At 37.1% G+C, this 11775-nt stretch overlaps 1 protein-coding gene across 1 annotated transcript; it reads right to left on the bottom strand.

Moving 5' to 3' along the window:
• Positions 1-757: 757 nt before the first annotated feature.
• On the bottom strand, positions 758-2587 carry LOC111889331 (alkane hydroxylase MAH1). Its single transcript, XM_023885465.3, has one exon. The coding sequence runs from the start codon at positions 2558-2560 to the stop codon at positions 1034-1036; it is 1527 nt and encodes a 508-aa protein (XP_023741233.1). The 5' UTR covers positions 2561-2587; the 3' UTR covers positions 758-1033.
• Positions 2588-11775: the final 9188 nt, after the last annotated feature.

The raw sequence follows: 11775 nt of genomic DNA, 5'->3' as shown, positions 1-11775 counted from the left end.
TTCTGTTACTTTATCTGTTTTTATTGTGCCAACTTTTTTATGTCTCTATATGTATATTCTTATATGTTCCCCGTTTAACGCGGGTCATAATCTAGTTGTTTTATTATAAGTTACGCTACCTTTCTATTTGCGATTGGCTGTTTGAATGGTTTCAGCTGGGTTTAAACAAATTTCTGGCATAATTAGTTGGTAAATCGTGTGTGGTTAAATTGCTAAAGTGGATCCTAGTTTAAAGGGAAACTTCCATGTAGACAGTTCCCCTATTTTTCACAAGTATTGTTATAAACTTATACGAATAGACACCCCTGAAAGAGCTAGTAGGTATAACGAAAAAAAGATAGAAAATAGTACATGAAAAAAACGTAGCTCTTTGTCATTCAAAGTAGCGGTCTCTATCCTTAGCTTGCAAAAGAAATTGTAACCCTATTACACTTTCATTTTTGGAGAGTTGCGTTAATAAAGTTGTCGGGAATATATAGGTTGCCGTGTAAAACTTGACTATTCCACAACTCTCGTGCTTTGTTTTGTTCCGATAGCTATGTCTACCCCTCTGAGGTGAAGAGTTGCAACGAGGGAATTGTCATGCTTTGTCCAGTTAAATTTTCTGGAGGTTGTTTTGAAGTTTGATAGACAAACGTATTAGATGAAAAATCTGTATGGTTGTGAACTAATCTTTTCCAGAGAATAGATTTCTTCATCTCTTGTAAAATCTGTTTTTTATTTTCTTTTCAGTGGAGTAACATATGAAAAGGAGAGAGACATAAAGAGAGAACTTTAAGATTATCATTTTACAAACCGAAATATATCTTAGATACAAAATACGAAGTAACTTCTATATAGAAACTTCTAAACATAGGTGACATATATGCAAACAGCTATGCATGCATGTGGCAATGACTACATGTTCTTGCTACACATGGCACATATGCAACAGCATTTATTAGACATATCGAACTCATTATCAAACATAACATAAAATTGAAATTTCACACCGGATCGATTTATTACGTTTTTTTTTTCTAGTATGTGTGGCTCAAATACTTATTTTGGTTAACCTCACCTTTAGGCCATGCTTCATCAGAAGTACCATGGAAGCGCTAGGAATAACTGGGTGACCTTCTACCAGCTCAATGTGATAATGATAAATGATTGTAGATGCCACTATCTTTAGTTGAGTGAAACTCATGTCCTTACCTAAGCATGTCCTGGGCCCACCACTAAATGCCACGAACTTGTAAGATGGCTCATGTTTGATACCTCCTTTCTCTGAAATCCATCTTTCAGGCTTAAATTCCGTACAATCCTTACCCCATATCTTTTCCATCCTTCCCATGCCATAGTAATATAGAATAATCCTGGTGTTTTGAGTAACGTGGTGGCCACTTGGAAGGATTTCTGGCTGTAATGGAGTTTTGTGGTTAAAAGGAACAGCAGGGTAAAGCCTTAAGGCTTCGCATAGAGCCCCATGAAGATAAACCAGTTTTCCTACCTCTTTAGAATTCCAGTTCTTCTGATCATCTACTTTCATCTCCAGAAACGTCTGAATCTCCTCTCGGATCTTTTCCTCTACGATTGGATTTTTTGCAACGAGATAGAAAAACCATGAGAGAGTTGTGCTAGTTGTATCTCTCCCTGCACCCAAGAGGGTCACTATGGTATCCCTTACAAAGTTTTTGGGAGGATATCCAAAATTGCCGCTTTGGCTTTTGAATTCTGTTACCAGGGATGTCACTAATCCAAAACTTTCATGAACATGTTCGCTTTCCATGTTAATGGACTCATGTTGTATTCTAACTAAGCACTTGTCTACGAAGTGATAAACTGCATTGTATGCGTCACTCAACTTTTTCTCATTCCCCATCCTCAGTAATCGTTGTAATTTCCAAATGATGGGGGGCAAAAGATGCCTGTACAACATGCCGTCTGTAATATCTACCCAGGCTTTCTCACACGGAATGTAAGGAAAGTTGAGAGACAAGCTTTGCGGGTCATATTCTAAGAGCACCTTGCATATAGTGTCAAAAGTGAACCTTTGAAATATTTCCTGCAAGTCGATTTCCATGCCTGTTTTGGATATAGACTCTAATACCGGCAAAAGCGCTGTTTCCACTTTATTCCAGACAACTGCTTCAAAAACACTTTGAAAGTTGGGTTGCCTAAAGAGCGACATGATGGTTTTGCGGTGAATTTCCCATAGATGTCCGTCGATATTAATGATTCCATCTCCAAAAATGTCAAACAATTTACGGTATTTTGGGCCTTTTGGATAATTAGGAAAGTTTTTGCTCAAAACATGGTGAATGTCTAATGGGTCTGTGGTGATAAGCATATCCATGTTGGCAAACCAATGGCCTTTCCACTTGAAAGTACCTCCACGACGATTCAGAATCCTTGTGAGTGTATTATGGAGTCGGTGCAACTTTGTGATGGTTCCAGGTATCATACCAAGAGGCAGACAGATTCTTTTGATAAGACTTTTTAGGTTTTGAGGTTTATAATGAAAAACTAAAAAGGTAAGGCATATGAGAATGAGAATGGCCAAAGCTTCAAGGAGAGTCATGAGGAAGAAACGAAATGATAGAGAGATTATAAGGCGGTAAGGGGAGGAGGTTATATCATATATCATATATAGTGCATGGGTATATAAAAGAAAACTTTCCATGAGGCAACTGACACCCTTGAACTACACTTGATGTATACCTATGTCGATAGTTTCTATTTTATTGAGATTTCAGTTGTGATAATTATTTTTAAAAATAAGCAAATATATATGTAACAGCTTTCAATAATTATTCAACAGAAGGAAACATATTCGTCAATAGTGGGTATGTTCGGCAAAATTAGCCGTTAGCGGGTAGCGGGTAGCTTGTAGCTTGTAGCGTTATATTAAACGTTACATGAAGTAGCATTTTAATTTGGAGCGTTTTAATTTGTTTAAACTAAATGCTACAAGTTTGTAGTGCCAAAAACGTTTTGTCAAACGCTACAAGCTAGAAGCTTTCAAACACTCCGTGCCGAACACACCCAACAAAACAAATAAATGATTTATGTCAAGATTGTCAAGATCGAGATCTTATCTAAGATCTAGATCTTACCAAATATCGTTTAATGTTTTGCAAGACCGTGATCGTAAGATTGGATCAGGATAGTAAGATCTTACCAAAATGAACTCATATTCTTCAAATTAGTTATAATGTTTGTAAGGTATTTGGTATTCAATAGTACATTATATCTTGAAGTTAGATTAATACGTGGGTTTAACTTTAACTTTAACTTTTCAAACACACAACCATGGTTTTTGTTTTTGCATACCATAAAAATTATGAAGAAAACAAGTTAATTGCAAAAAGAAACAAAATGATTATGATAATGTACAACTAAAGATTTAAGACCACAAAAAAGAATATCATGAGTGTAACCTGTTTAATTCGAAATTAATCAATAAAACTTGCGATAATCGATTTAAATTCGATTAGATAAATTTTTTAGATTTAACTATGTAATAAACTAAATTAGAGAGGTGATATCGGATCTTGTTAAGCTCTTGAAATCCTAGTCGAGATCTTAAGATCTAACAATAGATCTTGTTTAAGATAGATCTTAACGAGATCTGAGTTGTTTTTGGCTTATAGATTCTTAAAATCTTAAAATTTTAAGATCAAGATTGGGATCTTAACAACCATAATTTATATATGTTTTTCTTTATTATCTATGAGAAATTTAATATAATTCTACGATTTCTTCCTACCATCTTGTTACCCATATCAAATGATGATATGTTTTATATTTAATATTTATTAATAATATTTTAATCTACTTGTTACCATTTAACATAGATATGATGATAAATAGAAGAAAATTATAGGAAGATATTTAATTTCTCATTATCTATTCAAGCATACATGTATAAAGATTAAAGGTGACTTTTTCTTCATATTTATAAATGCTTAAGATTGTCCAAGTATATTTAAATAATAATCTGTCACGTATTAATTAAATATTGACAAATAACTGTGTAGAGATAAGAATAAAATTTTGTGTTAAATGTAATCAATTTATATATATATATATATATATATATATATATATATATATATATATATATATATATATATATATATATATATATATATATATATATAAGGAATGGTTAAAATAAGAACCCAAAAAGATCAAGAACCTAAGAACCATTTTTTAAAATATTTTTATTAATGTCATTTTGGACAAATCCAATATTTATATTGTATTAATGAAACTTTTCCATTCCCTAATTTACAACCGGTTGCCATTTGTCATCGTACCACCGTCGGACTGTAAGGCCCTGAAACGGATCTTACCAGTGATCAAACAAACAAAAACAATCAACAATAATGAGAATGAAGTAGAAACAGAAATCAGAACAAGCTTGCACACGCTTCTAATAATGAAAAACGTCTGGTACAACTTGCCTATATCTACCGTGAACTCTGTGGCATCAACAACCATTAAATGACCTAGATAGCCTCTATATATAGTGGACTTGGGCCGACTTTGGGTTTATGGCCATAAACACATAACATGGCCGTAAACTACAAATAAACTACTAAAACTGCATATTGGCCCAAAAGAACCTATTACAAGGAAAGCCTAGACCAAACCATTAATTAGACCCTTCAATCTCCCCCTTGGTTTGGTGCTAGCTTGAAGTTAATCTTTGTCGACCACCATCACATCTGCCTGCCCCATCGCCCCGTTCCACATACGTTTATTGATGATCTCAGCAACCATAGACGTGTATTCTTTCGCTGCTTGTTCAAAAATCTCCTTGTCAACTTTTATTTGATAAGTACTCAGATGATGAATATCCCACCTCCCGAACTGGAACAAATCCATTCGATCATAAAGACGGATGCATCCATTTTTAAGCTTGATAACAGCAGATGTTGTAGACTCGTCGAAAACCCAATACTCCATGGAGCTTAGATATCCATTTGGGTAACTTTGAAGCACATGGATTTGTTTGACCTGATTGGTTGCAGGCCACATCACCACCTGAAGAAGATGACCAGTCTTGGGATCTATGACATCAGGATAATGCTTGATAACAGACTCAGCAGTCTTCAGCAAAGGAAAACCCTTTTTCACCTGGTCTTCTATAAAATGTTTGAACTGAGTTGCCTGCGGATTATCCGAGGGATTTGAAAAAGGAGATCGTGACAACTCTGATAGATCCACCTTAGTCCATGAATTGAAATCATGACAGTCTTTGTAGAGCTCGGTGTTGCCACTCTTTCTTCGTACGATCCACATGTTAAGAGGATCATGAAATCCCCAAGAAATTATCCCAGATCTATCACCATACGTATCTCTAAATCGAACGACTCCAAGATCCGTAACGGTGGTTGTTGCTTGATTCGCAAGTGCATTCTTGTCAGAATTCCTCTTAAACAGAAGTTGTCCTTTCTCAGCTGCTTCAGCTTGTCTATCACGCATAATTGCCTCAACATGAGGAGCATGAGTGGGTTCCTCATCAAAATGATTAACGTCCCGTGAAGTCTGAACAGTTGGCATAGTAACAGGAAAAGCTTGAGTATGTAGATTGATCCTATACTCGTCTGCAGATGTTTGGTATTTGTCACCAAGATCTCCTTCAAGCTTCTCCTTCAACTCAAAATAACTGGAGGTAAGGAGATTAAAATGGTCTTGAAGATCATAGATTTGCTTTGTCTTTATCGCTCGATCATCCTGAAGATTAGACACTTGAGACTTCAATTTAGCATTCTCATTCAATAACTCATTGACTTGAATATCAAGTTCAGTGTTCTTCTGATCCAGGATACTAATCTTCTTTTGAAGCTCATCAACTGACGATTTAGCTGCTCCTTGACGACCTTCTTCGAAAGAAATTCCTTTACCACGAGAAGAAGGATCTACATTTTCATTTTGAGCCAGATGCATAGTTAATCGCACAGAGGCATCATCAGGATCTATCCTAGGAGGAGAGAAATAGGTCAAAATTCAAAGGCCCAAACCTAGGATCACGTCTTCTTCTCTTAGGTGGAGGCTGCAAGGTCCGGTATGTTGTATCATCACCCTGAAGTGGTTAAATAGTAGGTGAGGCAACGTCAAGGGGAGGAATCCCTGACACTGTCACCATTGGAACTGTAGAATCAACCAATTGATCTGTAGACATGGGTGTCGATTCGAGAACGTCTTCAGGATCCCTTCTCTCTGTTGTCGTGTGAGAAACATCACTGAGATTATCAAGCAATGAGTTGAGGTTGATATTTGACAGAAAGTCATCATTGCTTCCAAAATTAGTTGGAATCCCATCTCTATCGAAACCTGTAAGATCAAGGTCTTCATACTAATTAGACTCAGCTGCATTCTTGGAAGACTTTTCATTGTAATCACCTTCAACTTGGACTGTTTGCAGGTCATGCTCCTCAGCTACTGACACAGTAGGAGCAACTGTCTCTTCTCCTTCTTGATTTGATATTGTGATCACGTCTCCTTCCGAGATCACCTTTTCTGACGAAGTAGGCTCCGAAGATATCTTATCAGAAGATCCGTGGGACTCGGACGCTTCATTCGGCTCAGCAAATCGTTCGAATTTAACCAGAGGATATAGTCCTTGAAAAATAACTTTCCCATTACGATTTTGTTTAATGAGCCCAATAGTGTGAGGGCCCAAGGACTTCGTATCAAGCGTTTCTCCCTCCTTTACCATGTCAGGAAACTGTTTGTTGATGAAGATCTGAACGAATCTAGGATACATCAAGAAGGTATCCCGAGTGATGGCATTGATGTTGACCACAAACTCGTCCAGGATAAACCTAGAAAAGTTGAAGCCAATCCCCGCAGCAAGAGAAACAATAGTGCCAGTGTTTCTCAGGGATATTTCATCCGCACCAGACCTTCTGCCGGAGATGCAGCTCACGAACACGTGGGCTAGGAATCTCCAATAGGGTGACAGAAGCTTTTTCACTGTAGGAGGAGAATCACCTTCATACCCCATCTTCTTTAAGATTTTCCGATCATCTTCAATACCAATTTTTGTGGAAAAGCTCGGTAGGTCATTGATCAGCAATGTCTCTCTTACGAACTGATCATCGATTATAATTTTGCATCCGTTTATGACTGCATCTACTGTCACTGCTCCATCATTGTCTCTTCTTATTTTGGCAGTCTGCCAGAACTCTCTGATAATCTTCTGATAAACGAAAGTGTTCATAGTGATGGCGGAGGCCAAACAGCATTCCCTGAGTCCATGAATCATCGACTTAAATTCTCCATGTGCCACCAGAGGATCTGCCAGTACCATTTCCAGATTGTGCATGTCTGCAAACTTTAAAGCTGCCATTTGATCTGCACTAAAAGATACCAAATAAGAAATGAAAAACATTTGAGCAATCAATGTTTTTATTATTATTTTTTACTTTAGTTTTATTAAATCAATTTCAAATTAGCCCAAAATAATAAATTATTTTGATCAAAATCAATTTTGCAGTCAACATAGGGTTTACGGTCAAACTTGAGTTTGCGGCCGTAAACCCATGGCCATAAGCTAACGGTAGTAAACTGAGTTTACGGCCGTAAACTCCTAGCCGTAAGCTTAGTAGTAAACTGAGTTTACAGCCGTAAACTCCTGGCAGTAAGCTTGGGCCGTAAACTCCGACAGTTTGTTTTTCGTCGATTTTGGCCTCAAAACTCATCGATTGCATGAACCAAATGCATTTCCTTTGTAACAACGAAAATTTTCAAAACAATTTTTCATTTTTAAAACATACATTTACTCATAAAATAATGTCAAAACATATTGTATCAAATGTTATCATCACAAAACATCTCCCCAAAATCTCAAACATAAACTCCACAAGTGTGTGTACGAATCATGTCGGTGCCTTCCCGCGCTCATCACTGGTACCTGAAACACATAACACAACAACTGTAAGCGTAAATGCTTAGTGAGTTCCCCAAAATACCGCATACAACACATACGCCACTCGAGGCTATAATATGACCTTCCGGTCGATGTGTCTCAGCGGGACCCTCCAGTCCCGTAGCTCGTTGGACCCTCTGGTCCGGTCATAGCTCATTGGGCCCTCCGGCCCGGTCTGTATCGTTGGACCCTTCGGTCCGGTCTATAACATCATACAACATACATATAACACATAACACACAATCTCATACATAACACATAAGACCCTCCGGTCACCACATAAATACCACTCTAGGTAACGTATAGTGAGAAGACTCACCTCGGTGTCTCGGTAAATATCTGACTCGGTAGAAATGCGATCTAGCCTCCGCCTAATCACATAAAGTAAATACTCTCATAAATACAACTGTACTCAACCCTAAAAGTCAACAAGGTCAACGGTCAAACTTTGACCCGACTCATCGAGTGCACTAGGGCGACTCGGCGAGTCTACATGTGTCCACTGACTCTCTTAGTCCCTCTCTTGGCACGTCGAGTACTTCCCTTGACTCGACGAGTTCCACCTGGCATGAATCGCGGGGCCACCCCGACTCAACTCGCCGAGTCTCAAGAACAACTCGGCGAGTTCCACCTTGAACTCAGTCCCCCCTGACTCTCCCTGACTCACCGAGTTATTCCCCAACTCGGCAAGTCCACTCACTGAGTGATTTACGGGAAACCTTCATACTACTCGCCGAGTCTGTTCTTCGGACTCGGCGAGTTCATGCAATGCACAAACTCCATACAACTCCTGAGGTCAGATCTGTTCCATACATTCATAGATCTGGCCTCCCCAAGCATGATAATCACGTAAAGTTCAGACCTTGACACTCATATAACATCTAAATGGTCCAAATTAGTGATTTAGCCCCAAAAATGACATCCCAAGCTCATGGCTCCCAAAATGACTCATAAAGCTCCAAGGGTTAAGGTCTCTGGACCGCTGTGGCTCCAGATCTAGAACATAGACTCGAGAAGGGACCAAATGCTCCACTTATTCAACCTCAAAAAGGGTTTGAAAACCCTAACACTAAGAATCAACACCAAAACTGAAGAAGGTCCGAGAAAAATACCTCAATATGGTCTCTATGAGCTCAGGAATCCCCAAAATCACACCTCCTTCAGCCTCCTCTTGCCTTGGTCACCATCTTCTTGCAAAAACACCAACAAAGGATCAAGAATGGACTCTCCTTCCTCACAAAGTGAAAGGTTTCCGGCTGTAAACCCCCTATAAATACCTTTGACCTTTTACCTGCTTTCCACACTATAGCACAGTCCAATTTTTTAAAAGTTTCCAAAAATAATACTTTGAGGATTTTAAAAATAAAAAACTTAATAAAAAACAAAATAAATAAAAAATTGAAAGTAAAAATTAAGAAAATTAAAATTAAAATAGCAAATAAAAATAAAATTAAACATTTCTAAAATTTTGACATACACAAAGATAAAATAAAATTAAAATTAAAATAAAACAAAACAATTTCCAAAATTTAAAATTTTAAATTTTGATAATTACAAAATAAAATAAAACAAAACAAAACAAAAACAAAAAATAAAATTTAAAATAAAATAGACTAAACTTTATCTAAACGAACACTGAATATAATTTTTTGTGACTTTGGGATCAAAGTTGTTAGATAGCCCTAGTCTACTTATTGCTACATTTATCTTCATGTCTATGTCTGATCGATCGTCGGTATTGTGGTCCACTTAAACACGAAAAATTTGTGATAATTTTGGACAAACTAAGAATGACAAGACATTTTGATTCTATATTCTTAGATAGATTTCCTAGGGACCATTGAGCTGACGACGACCAGGGATATTGTTGTCCACCTAAATTGAGCAGCGAGATCTACAGACAATCTATATGTGTTCAATTTTAATTGTACCAGAACATATTTCCTGCTTCCTAATATGCTCCGGTAACCAAGAATTTCCAGAATACTCCTTACACCGGGTGAGCAGACAATTATTAAGAGAGAAGATAGATTTAGAATGCGTATGCTATACACCCAGGTCGGATCTTTTCCAATCACACAGAGGATGAAACATATGACTAACTAAAGTTTCAGAGGGATTGAGAAAAATAATAATGCATATACTGTGTACCAGGTCGGATTTTGAGTCACGTAGAGGAGACAGTATATGGCTAATAGATAGAAAGAATTGCATAGAAAGAAGATGCAGAGAGATAGAGTTGCATATGTTACAGTCCAGGTCGGATCTCTCGATCACGCAGAGGAGGCAACATATGGCTAACAGACAGAAAGAAAGAAAATAACCTTCTACAGACCTAATTTATCGGAATTCCCCAGTCACCCCCTCAATATCGAAATTAAGGACAGAATCCGCACATCGAGGAAAAGTGAACCCACAGTTCTAGATATGGGTTCTTTTAGTGTGACCAGTAGATTCCCATGTATATCTCCCTGCTCAACCTATCTGAGCGTCGTATTGTTAGGCTAAACGGATCTAACTAGTTCAAAATTTGTCAAGTCCTTGAATTCCTTAAGTTCAAATCTTCCTAGTCAATTCCATTTAGAATCTTTCGTGCCTACCGACGCATCGAGCACAGAGTGTAGACAATTCAATTTTGGTACGTTACGCAGATTCAGATTGCCCATTATCACTTGATAATATCACTTCCCAACACATGACCTACAAGCAAGATTATCAGTAACATCCTTTTGATTTTCTGATTTTTTTTTAATTGTTTTTGGATTTTTGAAATTTTTTAATTTTTTGTTTGATTTTTGTTTATTTCTCCCCCTAAATTTGTGCATGGGTGAGACTGAAATCACTAAAATGCGCTAATTTAAACTAATCTAACCAAAAATTAAAATAAAAATTAGACGATAAGAATCAAAAAATAAAAATAAAAGAGTAAATTACGCGAATGGTCCCTATGGTTTGGGGTAATTTGCGCGCTTGGTCCCTAACTTATTTTTTTAACTCGGAAAGTCCCTATTGTTTTTTTTTGTTACGCGCTTGGTCCCTACTTTTTGTTTTTGTTACACGATTGGTCCTTATCTTATCTAAAAAAGCTATTATTTAAATAGGAAAAAATTGTAGGATAGGTAAGGTAAGGTAATGGGAGTTGGGGTTGGGGTGTGTTTATTTAAATATTTTAAAAAATCAAGGTCAAAATAGTTTTTTTAGGTAAGACAGGGACCAAACATGTAACAAAAACAAACAGTAGGGACCTTCGAGTTAAAAAAAATAAATTAGGGACCAAACGCGCAAATTACAGTAAACCATAGGGACCATTCGTGTAATTTACTCAAAATAAAAATAAAAAAACTTAAACTAAGTAAAAAAGTAAAATAAAATTAATCCTCAAAACGTATCATCTTCAAAAATCCCACAAGCACATCGAATCGAGCTTTGTTAAAAGGCTTGGTGAACAGATCTGTCACATTATTAGCAGTGGGAACCTATTCCAGCCGGATAAGTGAACGTTCATAACAGTCTCTGATAAAATGAATTTTGATATCAATGTGCTTGGTTTTTGAGTGTTGGACAGGATTTTTAGCAATTTGAATCGCAGCCTCATTATCACAGTAGATAGGGGTTTCTAGAAAATTCAAATCGTAATCCAACAGCTGATGTTGGATCCAGATAACTTGAAAGCAATACGCAGATGCAGCAACATATTCTGCTTCAGCTGTTGAAGTTAAGACAGTGTGTTGCTTCTTGCACTGCCAACACACCAGCCGATCTCCAAGATATTGACACCCTCCTGAAGTGGATTTCCTATCAATCTCACAGCCTCCATAATTACTGTTAGCAAAAGCATATAAATCAAATTCAGA

The sequence above is a fragment of the Lactuca sativa genome, chromosome 8, assembly GCF_002870075.4.
Source record: "Lactuca sativa cultivar Salinas chromosome 8, Lsat_Salinas_v11, whole genome shotgun sequence".
NCBI classification, from domain to species: Eukaryota; Viridiplantae; Streptophyta; class Magnoliopsida; order Asterales; family Asteraceae; genus Lactuca; species Lactuca sativa.
This window is presented reverse-complemented; position numbering and strand designations above follow the sequence as displayed.

What these genes read in the sequence shown, in the direction of transcription:
- LOC111889331 (XM_023885465.3), bottom strand. Translation starts at nt 2,560, where the DNA reads ATGACTCTCCTTGAAGCTTTGGCCATTCTCATTCTCATATGCCTTACC.